The sequence below is a fragment of the Phyllostomus discolor genome, chromosome 8 (assembly GCF_004126475.2).
Source record: "Phyllostomus discolor isolate MPI-MPIP mPhyDis1 chromosome 8, mPhyDis1.pri.v3, whole genome shotgun sequence".
NCBI classification, from domain to species: domain Eukaryota; kingdom Metazoa; phylum Chordata; class Mammalia; order Chiroptera; family Phyllostomidae; genus Phyllostomus; species Phyllostomus discolor.
Window position 1 is genome coordinate 93,720,431 of NC_040910.2, and position 19,555 is coordinate 93,739,985.

Sequence of the window (19,555 nt, forward strand, 5' to 3'; positions counted from 1 at the left end):
GCCTGGCTCTCATTTTTGCCTGAGCTTTGCCTCCTGTCTCCCATAGCCCCTGTCCCTGTTCCATCCTGTCCCCTACCACCCCATCTGTGGAAAAATTGTCTTCCATGAAACCAGACCCTGGTGCCAAAAAGTTTGGGGACCGCTGTTCTAAGGTATAAGGGAGAAGAGTTCTTCCTCAGTTTTGATTGGTCCACAACAAAAATGGCCTAGTTTCCTCTGGTTTGTCTGTTCAGCCAGTTCTTGAAGGTCAAAGCCTATAGAAGGCTTCTAGTTCTGAGTCAATGTTCCCCTCTGGTCCTTTGTACAGATGCCAACCCACTGATCCTGACTCCTCCATCCCTCAAGGTGAATTGTTTCTCTGTGTCCCTGTCCTTTTGGGCAACCTGTCTGCCCCTGATCAGGGCCTCCCAGTTTATCACACACATTTTAGTAACTTTCAATCTCAAAACAATGAAGGGACCAAGAGGCCCTTTCAAACACAGAGTCACCACTGTCTATATACATTTTTGGATGTCTAGTCTTGTCCAGCAGCATCTAAGGTCCACACAGCAATCAATATGGGTGTCTAATACAACCTCTTTATAGGATTTGAGTCCAGGTCCTGATTCAACCAACATGTCCTAGAACATATGCATTCAATTTCAGGGGATTCGTGGATCCTTTGAGGCAGGGTTGCTGGATAAAATATTGATGCCCAGTTAAATTTGAATTTCAGATGAATGATGAATATTTGCATGGATAATTATGCATTGAGGGGTGGGGGGAAGAGGTTCAAACAGCTCCCAAAGATCTAGGTCTAAGAACTGAGGATTTGCTGAAGGAACTGGTGTGCTTGAGCAACTTGACATGGGTGGGTAAAACTACAGCATGTAACATATTAAAAAACTACCATTGTTTATCTGAAATTAAAACATAACTGGACATTTGCATTTTTTTTACTTGTTAAATCTGGCAATGTTACCTTAAGGCCAACCACAGCTTTCTTAGTTACGTGGTAAGAACTGATATAGACAAGACGGAGGACTACACAAACAGCTGATGTTCAGGCTGAGGAAGAATGGAAGCCGAAACAAGTACTCTCAATTATTCAACAATTCCCCCATAAGACTAGAATTATGGGGAAAAAATGGAAATCCTCATTTCTATCCTACTACAGAGTCCTATCACTAATTCCATATTAGTGATTATGGAATTATTTGCTAATTCCATAATCAGGTTAACCTGCCTACTAAATTCTGCTAAAGCAAGAGTTCTTTTCTTCTCTCTAAATTTTGTTTGGAAAAAGAAACATGGTTTAAAAAAAAGGTTCAAACAGTGAGAACGGTTATGCCATGAAATTCAAGTCTGCCTTCCATCTTGACCCCTAGTTCCAGGGCCAAAGGTTCTAAACTTGGCTTAGGGACTGCAATCTAAGCCAAGGTTTCTAGAGTAATGTAAATTCCCTGAATGTATAATTAGCAGTGTACTCATAATTGTGCATTTTTGTGAGAAGAGGATCCAAATTTTTACCTGAGCCACGAAAGGTTAAAGTGCCTAAGGAATGTTCTGCTGAAAGGACTGATTCCCCCGAACTGACTCGGAACGCGCAGGTAAAAATGCTGGAATAACTTGTCCCACTGTAAAAAGTCTACCTGCATCCACACAACTGCGGTTCCTTAGAAGAAAAGTATGTTCTCGGTGGAAGGGATGGATCACAGCTCTTTTCTTTCCAAGTTTTCCGCCTGCCGCATTCCTTCCCTCCAGGGCGTCAGCGTGCACTTACGTCATGACGGCACACACGCAGCCCCGCCCCTGCAGAGATCGGCGCTGGGACGGAACCCGGGTTTCTCTCAAACCCGGAATGTGAGGCTTTGGCCCACTGTTCCCTGCTCCCTGTCCCGATCCTCACCCGGGCCTACGTCCGCTGCCGCTGCCCCAGAGTTCGCCCCCGGAAAAGCCAGGGTGGCCGTACCCTTCTGCCGTGTTCCCGCGTGGGTGGCTGCTGCCGCCCCTCCGAATCCTCCGGGGCCGCAGAGGAGTTCGCTACGGAGGGAGGCGGGGGCCTTCGGGAGGAGGCGGCGGAGGAGGCGGAGGAGGAGGGAAGGAAGATGGCGGCCGTGGAACTAGAGTGGATCCCAGAGACTCTCTACAACACCGCCATCTCCGCCGTCGTGGACAACTACATCCGTTCCCGCCGAGATATCCGCTCCTTGCCGGAGAACATCCAGTTCGATGTTTACTACAAGGTACGGACCGGGGGCCTGCTGTTCGCTCTCCTGCCGCAACCCGAGGGGCCGCACCCCCTTCCACGTCTGCGAACCCCCGTAGTTAACCCCTCACCCCTCGTAGCATGATGGCCTCCCGAGACATCTGGTGCAATCTCCGGGTTGCCAGGGTAGAGACACCCTAGCTCCATAGTCTCTGTCTTTCAAGATCTTGGGCCTTGATTGGTATCTCTTCCAAACGAGTCTGTCCCCGTTTTGGTGTTCCCTCCTACACTGTGCCCCCCGGGGTAGGCCTTTGCGTGGACTTTCTCCGTTGCGCCCCTGTCCCACTCAGGTCCTTCCTTTCTAGCCTGTGTCTTCGGGATATTTTCTGCTCTCTCTTCCCAATTAAACGTCAGCATCAGCTGGATCTTTTGCTCTGCTCTCCCCCACCTCCGTCCCCTTCCTACTCTCTCTCCTCTCGCCGCCCTCCTCCCCAAGTATTTTTCTCCGCTTCGTGTTGCTTGGTTTCTCTTTTCTCATCTTAATCGAGAGGGAATTGAGGAATTATTGGAAACAGTTGTGTGTATTATTCGCCTGTTCTTTAAAACTTTGGTTTTCATTTGTACCTGGAGTTAAATTGGGGATTTATTAATATGGAAGTGTTGATAAACTACTTGAAATGAAGGGGGGAATCCTAAGAGAAAAATACTTTAGAATTTAGATTACATTCATGCATTTGGAAGTTGCAATCTTGCAGCATTCCTAAGTCGCTCCCCCTCGAAAATCGCAACAAAAAGTCTCCAAGTCACTCTCCAAGGAGTTTCAAGGGTAACAGTCTTTAGATGTGGACAATTTTTGCAGTGTTTAGAGAGGGAGGAGAACTTTATGGACTTGGAGCCTCCCTTTTCCTCCCCCCGCCCCAACATTTGAGTGTGAACAGTGGATTTATTATTCAGTTCTCCTTGCCTTGAAGTTGGCGTGGATAACTCCTTTTCTTCAATAGCCATCCATACAAAATTTGACCACAAATAGAGTATGATTTATTTTTTACATCTTAAATATTTCCTCTTGCTTTTTAGGTTAGCTTGAACAATGTAAACTGATATTTAATAGATGTATATGTTCTCATATATGTGTATGTTTTATAGCAGTTGTTTTGTGGGAAAAATTTCCTGCTTTCTCCACACCAGAATAATTTTTCAGAAAGAAGTCAACTTGATGCATTCTGTTAAACCTAACTGATTTACACCAACTCTAAAAATGCAAATGTCCCCCCCCCCCAAACATTTGGAGAAGATTCATTTTGGTCATGCATATTATTATGGAGGAAGGGGGGTGTAGAGAAAAACCTCCCTTCCTTTTAAATCCCTTTGATACATTGTCTTTTATTTCTATCTAAGGAAACATTGTATATTTAAGATTCATTCCTCCCAGAGAAGGATGAGAGTTGTTTTTCTCAACCAGAAGCTTCAGCTTTGTGTATGTGCTACCTCTGTCCATTTTATAAATCATGTGCCATCTTTTACACTTTTAGAGAAAAATAATTGGAAATTTCATCCAAGTACATTTCATAGTTGAATTCTCTCAAAATACTTGATATCTTCTAGTAATCTTTTAATTGAAGCTTTTCATTCGAAGGTTGTTAGTATGAACAGGTAGTGCTTTTCCCACATTTTCTGTTTCACGTAGTTCACAAAGTTTTAATACTGCTCCTTTCTGGTACACCTTTACCTTTAATAGGTGTATGCCTGTTGGGAGAATGGCACTGTGCTAAGGCGAAGGAGTTATTTAACATGTGCCTAGAACTATGGTTTTACACACGTTATCTAGTTTAACCCTCACCAACTTTAAAGTAGGGTATAACTCTGTATGAGGTGAGAAAGTTAAGTATGTATTGGGTTGGCCAAAAAGCTCATTTAGTTGTTTTTCTATAAAAGACATACCTTTCATTTTCACCAATAGCTGTATTGATTTGGATATTTTGAGTGTGTCAGCTGTCTCCCACATGGTGTAATGTTGATTGTTCTCCATGTCTTGATTTGATTACTATCAACTTCAACTGGTCTATCAATGGTGGAGTATAGTCCAGCAAGAAATCTCCAGCACGGAACTTCATAAATCACTTTTGACTCGTTCTGTCAGTCACAGCACCTTCTCCATCCACTGCACAAATCTTTGTTTCAGTTGCATTGCTACCTTTCTTGAAATAATAAACCATAATATGTCGAAAATGTTACATATTTGATACTTCCATCTTCAATATTAAAATGGCTACACAAAATTCACCAATTTTGATAAGTTTTTTTAAATGCATGCTGATATTACAGCTGTCAGTACAATCTAACAAAATTGTTTTGAATGAAATTAAAGATAACTAAGCGCTGTTAGAGCTATCTATAGAAAAAAAAAACCCAAATGAACTTTTTGGCTAACCCAACAGTCAAGATTTCATACCTAACATTTAGTTCCTTTGGAAAGATTTTGCATCTTGAGGTAGATTATTTTTATGAAAGATATAGAACTAATTTTTATTAGCTTTTACAGAAATAACTAGAGTGAAAGTCAATCCTTGGACTTCAGTTTTTAATCTAAAGGAAATATAAGAAGGAACTTAACTTTCAAACATTGTATGAACGCATAAACATGAGAGACTTTTAAAGCATTTTAATACTTACAAGATACTCATCCTGTGCCCAATTTGTGAAAATGTTAAGCACCTTACTGTTTACAGTTTTATTTTCTTCAATTTGGAGCCAAGCAGAAACTCATAATTAGTTCCTTTTGGCAGTTCCAGCTTCCATCAACAGGCATAGTCTTAGACAAAATTATAGTATTTGTGAAACCAAAAATTCCCCCATCCCTCTTGATTGGTTTTGTCCAGTGTCAACTATGTTGTTTTTTGTCTGTAGCTTCAAGTGAAGGTACCAACGTAAAGCTTCAGGAGGTGGGATTGTGGAATAAATGGGAGGTGAAGAAGTAAGCGCGCTGTCTGCTTTCCAAAACAGGGAGGGAGAAAGGCGTTGATAATGTACAAAGAATAAAACATGAGGAATTTTTTAAAAATATATTTTATTTTCATTTATTTTTAGAGAGAGGGGAAAGAGAAAGAGAGGGAGAAAAACATCAGTGTGTGGTTGCCTCTCATACACCCTCTACTGGGAGCCGGACGTGGCCTGCAACCCAGGCATGTGCCCTGACTGGTCATTGAACCAGTGACCCTTTGGTTTACAGGCCAGCCCTCAATCCACTGAGCCAGACCAGCCAGGGCGGTTTTTTTTTTTTTTTTTTTTTTTTTTTTGAGAATGGAAGACATGATAATACATTTACTGGCTGAATGGCAGAAACCAAAACAGAGTGAGGTTAAATAAATATATGTGAGGTAGGAAATAAATTGTGGAGCAGAGTCCCTGAGCAGGAACATCAACTAATGAGTCTTCCCCTTCCTTCATGGTGCATCAATTAAGGTATCAGTCATAAATTGGAGGTGGAGAAAGAATACTTCCTTTAAGATAGGTGAAAAGTGTTAAGGATATAAAGTATCAACATAAGTTTGTAAAGAATGGTTGTCATGAATAAGAAGGTAAGGTCATCTTCTGGTAGTAAGGGTTAGGAATGCTGGTTTTTATGCAGGATAGCTAAACTGAAGTTGGAAATGGCTACTGAGGTATATGAAAATGGAAATTTACTAAAAATACATTTTAAAAAGTTGGCAGGTGGTATAGATGGTTTAGTAAAAAGTAACACCATATAAAATAACATCTTTGTATCTGCCCTGGTTTTTATCCAAGAGTGCTCAGCCATTTAGGTATAGGAGTGAATAAGGTAAATAGAAGGAATTATAAAATTGTAACAAACAAGTGAAAACAAACAGAATGAAAGGTTGGTTTCTTTCAAGAGTGAAAAGTATGATCTTTTCTTTTCATTTTAACTGCTGAATGGTATATTTTGTGTCCTGTTCCAGTTACAAAATTTTCTACAGAGTTAAATTTTGCTGGGTGAAGTATTTCAGTAATTTGTGAAAAGTATTTTCACAAATTTTAAAAGTATTCCAGGTCCATCCATGCTAACACAAAGGGTAAATTTTTATTCTTTTTTACTGTTGAGTAACATTCCACCATATAAATGTCCCATAGTTGTTTTATCCACTCATCTACTGATAGATACTTGGGCAAGTTCCATTATCTTAGCCATTGTAAATAATGCTGCAATGAACATAGAGGTGCTTATGTTCTTTTGAGTTACTGTTTTGGGTTTGTTCGGATCCCAAAAGTGGGATTGCTAGGTCGAAAGGCAGGTCCATTTTTAATGTTTTGAGGTATCCCCGTACTGGTTTCCACAGTGACTGCACCAGTCTGCATTCCCACCAACGGTGCACAAGGTTCCCCTTTCTCCACATCCTCACCAGCACTTGTTTGTTGATTTATTGATGATAGCCATTCTGACACGTGTGAGATGGTATCTCATTGTGGTTTTCATTTGCATTTCTCTGATAGTTAGTGATGTTGAGCATCTTTTCATATGTCTTTTGGCCATCTCTCTCTGTGTCCTCTTTGGAGAAGTGTCTATTCAGGTCCTTTGCCCATTTTTAATTGGGTGGTTTGTTTTTTGGTGTTGAGTGTTGTAAGGTCTTTATTAATTTTGGGTATTAACCCCGTAAGATGTATTGTCAAATAATGTTCTCCCATTCTGTGGGTTGTCTTTTTATTTTGTTGATGTTTTCCTTTGCTGTGCAAAAACTTTTTAGTTTTATATATACCCATTTGTTTGTTTATTTTTTGTTTGTTTCCCTTGCTTGAGGAGATAATATCCAATAAAATATTGCTCTGAGCAACATCTGAGATTTTGCTGCCTGTTTTCTTCTAGGATTTTTATGGTTTTCAGGTCTAACATTTAAGTCTTTGATCCGTTTTGAATTTATTTTTGCGTGTGGTACACAAAAGTGGTCTAGTTTTATTTTTCTGCACATATCTGTCCAACTTTCCCAACACTATTTATTTAGGGTTTTTCTTTTTAATTTATTTATTTTAGATAGGAAAGGGAAGAGAGAAGGAGAGAAATGTCAATGTGTGTGGGGATACGTCGATTGGTTGCTTCTCATATGCCCCTAACTGGGGACCTGGCCCACAATCCAGACATGTGCCTTGACCATGAATGGAACCAGGAATCTATCTTTCTGGTTGCAGGCCCGTGCACAGTCCACTGAGCCACACCATCCAGGACTGATGGTTTTGTTTTTGTTTTTTAATTATTAGTGTAAGTCTCATGCTGAAAAGCATATGAATTCATACTTGATTTAGTATTAATTTTTGTGCATATTTCTGATGTATAGCTATATATTTGTCTCAACTAATATTCTGATAGTCTTTTAAAGTTGGCTGGCAACAAATTGAAAAAGAATTCTTGAAACATATTTGACAGCCAAAGAGTTAAAAATCTTTTTTTTAATGCTGACTGGTGTGGCTCAATTTGTTGGGCATCGTCCTGCAACTAAAAGTCACCGGTTCATTTCCTGGTCAAAGCACACACCCAGGTTATATATAGGTTTAACCCCCCAGTACAGGTGTGTCTGAGAGACAACCAATGGGTGTTTCTCTCTCACGTCAGTATTTCTCTCCCTTTCTTCCCCTTTCTAAAAATAAATAAAATCTTTAAAAAATAAAAACATAATTTTTGAAAAATAATCTTTTTATATAAAGAGCTTTTAGGATTAATAAATTGAGAATGAAAACTTTTTGAAGAAGAAGTATAAGAGAACATAAATAGCCAGCCATGCCATGTGTCTTGGGGGGAAGGTAATGTTATAAATTTGTCAGCTCATCTCAGTTTAAGCTATGAATTTATCACATACAGTTTGAATCAGACTCAGAATTTTATAGGGTGTAGGAAACTGATTAAGTATGAAGTTCATCTGGGGAAATTAATTACATGAGAGTTAATAGTCAAGGAAATTTTGAAGATGCATAATACTTAGGAGAGATATGTATTAAGACAGTCAATTATATTAACTACATATTGGGTTGGCCAAAAAGTTCACTTAGTTTTTTCCATATGATGACTCAAGTAGTGCTTAAGTTGTCTTTAACTTCATTTGAAACAATTTTGTTAAATTGTATCATGAAAGCTGTCATATCAGCTGTATTTGAAAAACACATAAAAATTGGTAAATTTTTATGCAGCCATTTTAATATTGAAGGTATAAGAAAATTTGCAATGTTTTCAGTGTATTGTGTTTTATTATTTCAAGAAAGGTAAAAATGAAACTGAAGTGCAAAAAAAATTGTGCATTGTATTGGGAAGGTGCTGTGACTGATCAAATGTGTCAAAAGTGGTTTGCACAGTTTCTTGGTACTATTGACATTTTGACCAAATAATTGCTGTTTAGCTGTCTTATGCATTGGAAGATGTGTAGTAGCACCCCTGGTCTCTACCTACAAGAAGCCAATAGCAGGAGATAGCCAACATAGTCAAAATACCCAGAACATTAAACCTATTGGTGAAAATGAATAATGTGTCTTATTTTGTGGAAAAAACGAAATCAAGTTTTTGGCCAACCCAATATTTTAAAACAATGTAAAACTGGCAGAAGAACAGCAGAGAGAGAAATTGACTTATAGAACATAGTAGACAGTCAAAATAGACACCAAAGCATATTTAAGAATTTAGTATATGGTAAAGTTATGAAACAATGGTATATTTAAGTAAATGGGGACACATCAAAACAAAAAGCCTTGGGCAACTGAATGTTTGGGGTAAAAGTTAGACCTCTACTTCACACCATATACCAAAGTGAACTTCTGGTGATTAAAGATCTAAATATGGCAAATGAAATCATAAAAGTATCAGAATAAATTACTGGGTCAGTCAGTATCTTGCAGTAGGAAATGACTGGAATTTTTTCTTTAAAGAAATTATTTTTAAGGTAATTTACAAATTTTAAATTTTAAAATGTCAAACATTATAAAAATAAGTAATGTTATAAAAGGTAAAATTTTGTCTTGCCAACACTAGAATGCCATCTTGGCATGAGGAAGACTTTTTAAGCATGAAATTAAAACCTAGAAGGAAGAAAAGAAATCAATACTTTTGAATACGTCAAGACTTATAAGCACATTTTTTAAAAATTAGGCAAATGACACCATGACAGATAAGGGGTGAGTTTCCTAATACGGGAAGAGCTATTATTAATGACAACCAACTCATTTCCAGAAGACTGAAGAGCCAGCACATAGAAGAGAAAAATAGAAATGACCAGTAAATATCAAAAGATGCTCAACTGAAAGGCACATTAAGATGCAATATCAAGCCAAACCAGTAACGAAGAAGAAAGAAAATCCAGCCCTGGCTGGTGTAGCTCAGTGGATTGAGAGCAGGCTTGTAAACCAATGGTTGCTGGTTCAGTTCCCAGTCAGGGAAAATACCTGGGTTGCAGTCCAGGTCCCCAGCTGTGGGAAGGAACATTGATGTTTCTCTCCCTCTTTCTCCTTCCCTTCCCCTCTCTCTAAAGAATAAATAAATAAAACCTTTAAAAAAGAAAGAAAGAAAATCCAGAGGATTTAGACTAGCAAATATCAAGGTGTAGCAAAATACGAGATTGTCACATGGATAGACAGATATACCAATGGAATGAAATGGACAGTCCCAAACCAGACTGACACATATACTGTCACCTAATTTATGAAAAATTGACACAGCAATACAGTGGGGAAAGGAAAATCAAGTAAATTGTATTGGTGAATTACGTATGCATATGGGTGGGAAGTGTCATAACTTATTTTACACCATACACAACAATCATTTTTAGATGAATTATTGATCTAAACATGAAAAGCAGTTTTTTAGGGGAAAATTTATATCAGCAGAGCTTTACTAAGTAGGATACAAAAATGGGCTAAATTAAAAGATGATTTGATAAATGAACTATATTAAGATCAAGAATATCTATTCATCAAAAAATACCATTAAAATAGTGAAAAAGCCAAGTCACAGAGTGGGAGAAGATATTTGCAGATTGTATATCTGACAAAGGACTCATACTGTATCTAAAGAACTAGAAATTAAATAACCTTTTTGTTTTTTAAATGGGGAAGAACTTGAATGGACATTCAAAAAGAGGATATTGAAAGGCTCTGTCAAAACATTTGGAAAGGGGCTCAACCTTATTTTGTCTTCAGGGAAGTTGCTGTCCTACTATACATTCTTAAGAATGACTAGATGAAAAAGAAAAAAGTGTTGCAAAGGATATGGAGCAATCAAAATTCTCAATACACTTTAATGGGAATGTAAATTGGTATGCCATTTTGAAAAGCTAGTATTATCTACTAAAATTGAACATATACATACTCTAACTCATTAATTCTACTTCAAGATACATTTAAGAAAGTTCATAGCAAGACTATTCATGATAACCAAAAAGCAGAAAGTGTTTAATAAATAAATTGTGGAATGGTACACAATGAAAATGAATGAACTGTACCTGTTAGAAATTATAGGTGAATGTTACAGATGATATTGAGTGAAATAACCCAGTAACAGGAGTATATACCAGAGGCTCCCAAACTTTCTCCCTTCACAGGACGTGGTTCCTGGCACCCCTATGCCAAAGGAAATACCTAACAGTTCTATGTATTATGTAGTTAGACACAAACAACTTAGTAATATCTATGTCCTAACAACTTAAGAGCCATTAAAAATGTGCAAAAAATTTTTTTTAATTACTTTAGAGAGAAAAAGAAACATCAGTTTGTTTTTTGACTTATTTATTCATTCACTGGTTGATTCCTGAATGTACCCTGTCCCAAGATCAAACCCACAACCCTGGTGCATCAGAATGATACTCCAACCAACTGAGCTACCCAGCCAGTGCTTTTTTACTTCATCCTTAAATAATCACGATTACTAGTGGAATGTGTGTTTATAGGGCACTAAACAACTTACCGAATACTGGAATCAGGACACCACCATCCTCATTTTCTGTTCCATGTTGATATGTTTGCACATTGGTTTTTTATCATAGTAACCACTGCAAATGCAGCTTCACGAAAATAAAACATTGAAAGGAATATGGCAGTTAGGTAGTGATAAAGCTGCCAATCACTAGTTGCCCATAGCTGCAACCCACAAGTTCTAGGCAAATGATGCATGATGAAGCATTTTCTCTTGCTGGGCAGCATTGTGACTCATACAAGAGCTGGCAAGCGTGATGAGTTCTGAAACATTTTTTTCTTGGTCAAAATGCAACGAGTACAGGGTTTGATGAGTTCTGAAGCCAACGCGTACCAAGGTGTGATTAAATATAAACTGAGATCACAGTGCAGTCAACAGATGAAGGGCATTACATGAAGTATCCAATATAAGAACAAAGTAAAAGAATATCAACATTATAGCCCAGTTGTGAGTTTTTTCAGTTACGTTTCAGATGAATTCTGAGACTAGAGAACAAGAATAAATGTAGGTTTTAAGTGAAGATAGCATGTATATTAAAACAAAATATTGCTACTTTTATTTACTTATGAGGTAAAGGATATATTTATTTAGAGATAAAGGACACATTTTTTAAAAACCTTTTTATTGTGGGGGAAAAAATGAACACAAAAGTATAGTGTATAAAATAATGGACCTCCATGTGTTCATTGCCCAGCTTTAACAGTTAAAATTCTTGGCTAGTTTTATGGCTGAATCTGTTCTTCCATCAAGTTCCCCTTTTCTATAGTATTTGGAAGCAAATCTAGACATCGTATAATTTTATCTGTAAATATTTTAGTACCTGTCCTACTGTTATAACACCTAAGAAAAGTTAACAGCAGTTCCTTAATGTTATTAAAATGTCCAGCTGTTGAAATTTTCAGTTGTTTCAAATGTCAGATATGTATATACCTTTACAGTTTGTTTGTTTGGGTCAGGATCGAGACAAGCTCTATGACTTGTCTGTTGGTTATTATGTTTCTTAAATCTCTAAGTTTCCTTTCCATCTGTTTTCATATCTTTGTACTTTATTTAATTTATTTGTTGAAGAAACAGGATGCTTTGTCCTATGTAATGTCCTTTTGCTGCAGTCTAGATTTCAGTGGTCAAAATATAAAACATTTCTATCACCCCTTCTAGCTTTTGTTTCTGTGGAGACTTCCTGGGTTTCACTGGTTTCAGGTCAGTTTTTAATGTCAGTGTCTAGGTTCGGATTCTGTAAATTGTCTAGGTAGTATGAACTTGGACTGCATACTCATGTATGTCTTAGGCTGGAAGTTTTGGTTTTTCATAGCTGACTTTGTGCTATGGCTGTGGGTGATGTTTCAGGCTTTTTTTTACTCCTGGCTTTAGGCAGACAGGTTAGCTCCATGTCCCTTTTCTTACAAGGCTGCACTGCCTGGACTTGTTTTTATCTGGTCTTTGCACTCTAGCCCCAAACCATTCATCTGTTTTTCTTCCCTCTAGCCATTTTTGAGTTTGTGTCTTCTTAATTTGGGAGTGCTGTGGAATTTCTACTCTTGGTTTTTAACTTGGCTATTTATCCAAAAATTATTTTGTGATATTTTATCCAGCATTTTCCTGCATTTGGAAAGAGACTGGAAGGTTTTCACATGTGTGTAATCTGCCATATTGCTAGAAGCTCTATTGCCATTCCTCTTCAAAATTAAGTTGACGTTTATCCTTGGAGTGGGTATCTTACTTGTTTTTCTAAAACACTCTGCCTACCTCTATTGTATAATCTGTGAATATTGTTTTACTGCTCTTGACAGGTGCTAACTTTTTTGAGATCAAAGAACAGTTCCTTACTGACCTTGCACTACTGTGGTGACCACAGTCACCACCATAACCCTGATACCTAGATAGTGCTTTACACAAATGTTCCTGATGTTTATTAAGTTAGTAAAAACAAATAATAAGTAGAATGGTCCAGCTATAATATTCTTGCCTTTGATATGAAAAATCACAAAGATAAAATAGGTTCCATAAGCTAAGAGTTTCATGTAATGCATATGCCCAGGTTACTTGGTAAAAGATTAGATGCTAAAATAGGAAACACTTATTTCTCTCTCTAAATTTAAGCAGCTATTATTTAGAATTTGTTCTGATTTTTCCATTTAGGTACTGGCACTTTATGTTTTTCATGACTCCAGGTTTTGAATACTTGTTTTGAAGGTTTATTTCATGAGCACTGTTCTGTATGAAGTACAGATGGACATAAGACTGTCTAGTAAATGTTTCTCACTAGGGTGCTTACAGCCTGCTGCTTGGGGAGGCAGTAAGTAACTGTGAAATTGGGGTTTTTCTCTTAGTGTCAAATTTGCTTTTTAAGATTTTACTTATTTATTTTTAGAGAGAGGGAAGGAGGGAGAAAGAAAGAGAGAGACCATCAATGTGTGGTTGCCTCTTGCACGTACCCTACTGAGGCCCTGGCCTGCAACCCAGGCATGTGCCCTGACTGGGAATCAAGCCAGTGACCCTTTGGTTTGCAGGCTGGCACTCAGTTCACTGAGCCACACCAACCAGGGCTCTTAGTGTCTAATTTATCGTATAAATTTGGGCAGTTTCAGTAAATAATGATAAACTCCAGAGTAGAGACTGTCTTGAATTTTTTTTTCTTCTAAGTTTCTGAGTTACATCCAAAGTAGATTGCTACCAATTTGCATTATACATTCAGTAAATACTAGGTATTAGGAATAATATGGTGGTGACAATGGTCACCTCATAGAGTGTGGACTGTAATGGAGTAACGTGTTTAACAAATTATTGTTTAAGTGAACGTGTGCATGCATGTCTTAATGCTACCTACTGTGGAGAAAAAATCATGAAAAAATATAACAGGGAACAGAATTTAGATTGGGGGTCAAGTGGCATGTTAGGTAAAACCATTAGGATAAATAACAAATTAGCCAAGTAAAAAATCATGGTACCCATGCTTCATGCGGAGGCAGCAGTTTATGTGTGCAAAAGTCATGAGGTGAGATAAAGCTAAAAGAAAACTAATGTGTCAGGAATGTAAGGGATAGGCAGAAAGAATAGTAAAAGGTGAGATTTGAAAGATAGGCAAGAATCAGGCAACTTGTAGAGACCTGTAGGCCACATTAAAGATTTTGGATTATGTTCATATTGAGAGTCCCATTGAAAAGTTTTAAAAGGAACAGCATGAAATAATTTACTTTTTTAAAAAGTTTTTTAGTTTTTTGATTTGAGAGAGACATTGATTTGTTTTTCCCCTTAGTTAAGCATTCATTGGTTACTTCTCCTAAGTGCCCTGACTGGGTGGGGGAGTGTGGGGGCGCTGTAACTTTGGTTTATTGGGAGGACACACTAACCAACTGAGCTCCTTAGCCAGTGCCCAGTTTATTTTTTTAAAAAGATCATTCTGGCTACTGTGTGGACAGTTGAATACAGGGGGACAGGAGTGGTAATGGAATAGTTCAGTTCTGCCAAACCTTTGCAGTAATCCAGAGGAAAGAGGAAGAGGAGGGCGGAGATGAAAGATTTGAGATATAAATCCTATACCATAGATGTACGTTCTGTTGAATATCAATCCAGATTTTTTTAAAATATATATATAATGGTAAGTATGTAACTTAGAAACAAAAGTTTTCTGAAAACTTCTTTTATGTGTATCATGATAATATTTCCTCAATAATAACCCCTTTTTTGGAAGATTTTTGCTTTTTAATGACTCAGAGGGGTAAGAATTTCAAACATGAGTAAGCTACATGAGTTTCATAGATAGTGTATGGGACTTTGTAGTTATTCTTAGATCATAGTTGTGGACTCAGTTTCTTTTATATCTTTCTAAACCTTTCTAAATTTTTGTTTTGGGGAATTAGTCTAAATTATTTGTGTGCTGATTTGATAGTAAGACTCAAATGTTCACTCTTAGCCTGTGGGAAGTTTGGTAATGTTGAGTTGGCCAGGAAAGCAACCATGCCAGTTCAAAATCCCTTGGATTATGAAAGGCATTCATCCCCATCTTTACCTCCTAGAGAGTTCTCTGGGTTTGGGGATGTCTTGCGTTATCCTTGCAGTAGTTGCCTTCAGTTTTCTATAAGATTTTTACTTTAGTCCCTGAAAGCCTTTGCATCTGAAACATCACCAGGAGATTCACCTCTTTGTGTAGTAAAGATGTTAAGTGTGTCAGTAGTAATTTACTTAGTTTTGTTGTGTTTTTAATTTTTGTTTATAGTATTTTATACACTTAGGGATATTTTAGATTCTTATGTAATCACTTATCTCATCATGATTTTTGCCTGTGGTATAATGCTTAAAAAGGCAATGTTACCACGTAGCTTTCAACACTATGATTTGTAGAATGTTTAAAACTTGCAGCCCTGGCTGGCGTAGCTCAGTGGATTGAGCGCGGGCTGGGAACCAAAGCATCGCAGGTTCGATTCCCAGCCAGGGCACATGCCTGGGTTGTAGGCCACAGCCCCCAGCAACCGGACATTGATGTTTCTCTCTCTCTCTCTCTTTCTCCCTCCCTTCCCTCTCAAAAATAAATAAAATCTTTTAAAAAAATCTTTTAAAAAATTGCATAAATCTGGAATTTATCTTTTTGTACTGTATTAGAGGTATCTTTGTTTCCTTATTTTTATGCACTCTTTAAACTAATTTTTTCTTCGATAATTTTAAAATGATTCCTTCATTATATGTTAAGTTTTTACATATACTGAGGTTTTGAACATTGCATTTTGTTCCATTAATTGGTCTCTCTTCATACCTGTATAATACGGGGTGGGGCAAAAATAGGTTTACAGTTGTTTGTATGGGAAATAATACAGTGATTAATAACACAAGAATAAACTCTTTGCCTTGCATACTCACGACTGTAAACCTACTTTTGCCCCACCCTGCATTGTTTTAATCATATTTTTATTTTCTGTTTTCATACCTTTGGGAGGTAATTTACCCACTTCCTTATTTTCCTTAAGGCACCGTATTTTTCAGACTATAAGATGCATTCTGCTGCCCCCCACCCCAATTTGGGAGGAATAATGGTTGCTAATGCTGCTGTTGAGTTCTGTTTACATTTACATTGGTGAAATATTACGTTATTTATGTTATTAAATATGTTACCATATTTTTTGCTTCAAAAATTCTTCCCCTAAAACCTAGGTGCATTTTATGGTCTAAAAAATATGGTATATCACTAGCTAAAAGTAGTTGATAGAGTCCTTTAACAGCCTCATTATTCAGTGAATTCAGAACACAGTATTAAAGGCTGTAATAATGAAACTAAAGATTTTTAAAAATCTAGTATGACAATCATTGTGAAGAATCCTAGAGCCTCAGTTTTGTTTCTTCTATCTCTGCTCCATAAAATGTATTAATAGGGGGGAGGGGGCTGGGTGGAAGTAGAAGAGGGTGTAAGAGGGATAAATGGTAATGGAAAAAAATACAATACGTTTTTTAAAAGATACATTAAGAAGGGATTAATCTTTAAATCTTCAATTATTTCTATAAAAATGTTAAAAAATTACCCATCATATGTTATATTCAAGAGGCAGTATAATGTAGGTTATTAAGAACAAGGATGTAAGGACAAACTGCTTGGAGCCAGGTTCTTTCTTTGTGACTTCTTAATTGTGTGCTTTTGAGCAGGTTACTTTTTTTTAAGACTTTATTTTTAGAGAGAGAGAGAAAGGGAGGGAGAAAGAAGAGGAAGAGAAACACATCAATTGCTTGCCTCTTGCGCACCCCCAAACCAGGGACCTGGCCCACAACTCAGGCATGTGCTCTGATTGGGAACTGGCAACCTTTGGGTTTGCAGGATGATGCCCAATCCACTGAGCCAAACCAGTCAGGGCTTGAGCAGGTTATTTTAACTTTATATGCCTCAGTTTCCCATCAGTATAAGGATAGAATGGGTTACCTATGAAAATCACTGGCACATAGAAGATTTTTGTAAGAATTAGATGCTGTTTTTATTCTGGATCAGTATCCAAAACTCTCATTCAAAAAATGTATAAATTTGCATTTTTGGATAAATCTGATAAGGATGATTTGAAACAATTAAATCATACTCCCTCTACAGAATTTAAATGTGAATCCATTTTTACTAGAAAAATTTGAACAGATGACTAAAACGAGTGTTCATATTTGTTAATAGGGTATATTTACAATTATAACTAGGGTAGCAACTTTTCTAAACTTTTAGTTTAAAATCTCATTTAATAGAATATACCAATTTTCAGTTACTAAAGAAATACTATGAATTGTAGAGCATATAAAATTTAATTTAATTGTTTTTCTTTGACTAGTGAGTACCAACAAAAAAGTTATACAATTTGTTTTCATTTTTTCTACGTACAAAAGAACTTCTAAGCCTTAGTTTGCTAATGTTGAGTTATTTTGATAAGAAGCTAAGATTGTTCTGTACTATGATGTTTGTGGAGCGTGTGTGTGTGTGTGTGTGTGTGTATAGAAAGAGAGATAAAACTGCATTTGTTTTTCTGCCCCAATTCAGAAATTTACCACATTGTTAAGTTCCTAAATAGGAATTTATCAGCTTTATTTTCCCTGAGTTACTCTCTGTTGGTTAATAGTCAAATATGACAGTGATTAATAGTAGTGAATTTTACTATATACATTCTCAGAAGCTTTTTTTTAATAGCAGGAAACATAATCATCTCCGAAAATAGCCGATACTTCCTTATGAAAGTGTATTGTTAATTGAATGTCCAACCATTATGTGAAGATAACATTTCTTCCTCCTCTTCCTGAGGTGGTTGCTTCTCCCCTCCAGCAGTCATTATGGATTTTCCATAACAGTCATTATTAATCTTCACTAATATATATACCTAATTTGACTTGGCTACCATTGTGACTAGTGACTTACATCCAGGAGTTTCCTGACTGAGTTTGTAATATGTTTTCCCTGAGCAAAGTTAACTGCTGACTAGATTGAGAAATGAACTCTAATCTTGTCCTCTTTCTTAGTCCTCATAAACTAAGCTAAGTGCCAAGTGCCTGTAATATAAAGTAAATCAATAAAACCAAATTCCTGCCTCCTAAGACACTGTATTTATATAGCATATATTAATTTCAAAACCGTTTGATGAAATGGAGTTAGGGAAAAGAGAGACAATAGGATTTGTCTCCTCTTAACCATATGCGTGAATTATTTGTGATAAACACTTAACACATTCATTAAGATATTTTAAATAGAGGCTCTAAAAATTTAGAAAAGTGAATAAATGATTTTATTGTAATTAAAAATCCTGCTGTCCTGGATTACTTTAGATATGATCTACTGTCAGCCTACTTATGAAGTGTCATGCTCAGAACTGAACTGAGATTCTCGTGGTGGTCTGAAGAGTCTCATGGGGGGCATTGATCACTTCTGGCTTCTGTGCATTATCTTTGCTATCAGTTTGATGATTTTACATTGATTATCCAGTTTTGTTTAAGGAAAAAAAGTTAATTTTGGAAGTTTCTTCAGTATGACTTTTTAATGTTCATTTAATAAGTACATAAGTATATAATACTTTGTATTACTTACCGTGTACCAGATACTGTGTTACACTTACTAATTTCTTTTTTAATTTATTTTTCTTTATTTATTTTTAATTTTTGTTCAAGTGCAGTTGTTTTCCATTTTCTCCCCACCACACCCCCACAGCCCCACCCATTCCTGCCTCCACCCTCGAACCTACCCCCCTTTGGCTTTGTCCAGGTGTCCTTTATACATCTTCCTTGATGCCCTCCCCCCATCATCCCTTATTATCCCTCTCCCCCTCCTTTCTGGTTACTGTCAGATTGTTCTTTATTTCAATGTCTCTGGTTTGTATTTTGTTTGCTTGTTTTGTTGATTAGGTTCCATGTATAGGTGAGATTATACAGTATTTCTCTTTCACTGCCTGGCTTGTTTTACTTAGCATAATGCTTTCCAGTTCCATCCATGCTGTTGTGAAGGGTGGAAACTCCTTTTTTCCTGCTGCATAGTATTCCATTGTGCAAATGTACCACAGTGTTTTGATCCACTTGTAATTTTATTTTTCAATTACAGTTGACATTCAGTGTTATGTTAGTTTCAGGTATATAGCATAGTGGTTAGATAGTCATAATTAACAAAGTGATCCTCCCAATAATTCATGTACACACCTGGCACCATACTTAGTTGTAGTTATTACAATATTGGCAACTGTTTTGCAACTACCACTTTGTACTTCTTAATCCCTTCACCTTCTTCACCCAGACCCCCAATCCTTGTCCCCTGTGGCAGCCATCTGTTCTCTGCGTCTATGTATCTGTTTCTGTTTTGTTTGTTCATTTATTTTGTCTTTTAGATACCACATATAAGTAAAATCATATGGTATACAAATACTAATTTCTATCATATACAACTATTAAAGTGCTTTTATATAGCCCTGGCTTGTGTGGCTCAGTGGATTGAG

The 19,555-nt window shown here is 37.0% G+C and overlaps 1 protein-coding gene across 1 annotated transcript in view; it reads left to right on the top strand.

Annotated features, from left to right (window-relative positions):
* Positions 1-1,778: 1,778 nt before the first annotated feature.
* Positions 1,779-19,555, top strand: part of APPBP2 (amyloid beta precursor protein binding protein 2) — a 48,190-nt gene continuing 30,413 nt past the window's right edge. Inside the window, exon 1 of the mRNA XM_028521729.2 lies at positions 1,779-2,225. Coding sequence (XP_028377530.1) covers positions 2,088-2,225 — 138 coding nt within the window. The 5' untranslated portion in view covers positions 1,779-2,087. The remainder of the gene's footprint in view (positions 2,226-19,555) is intronic.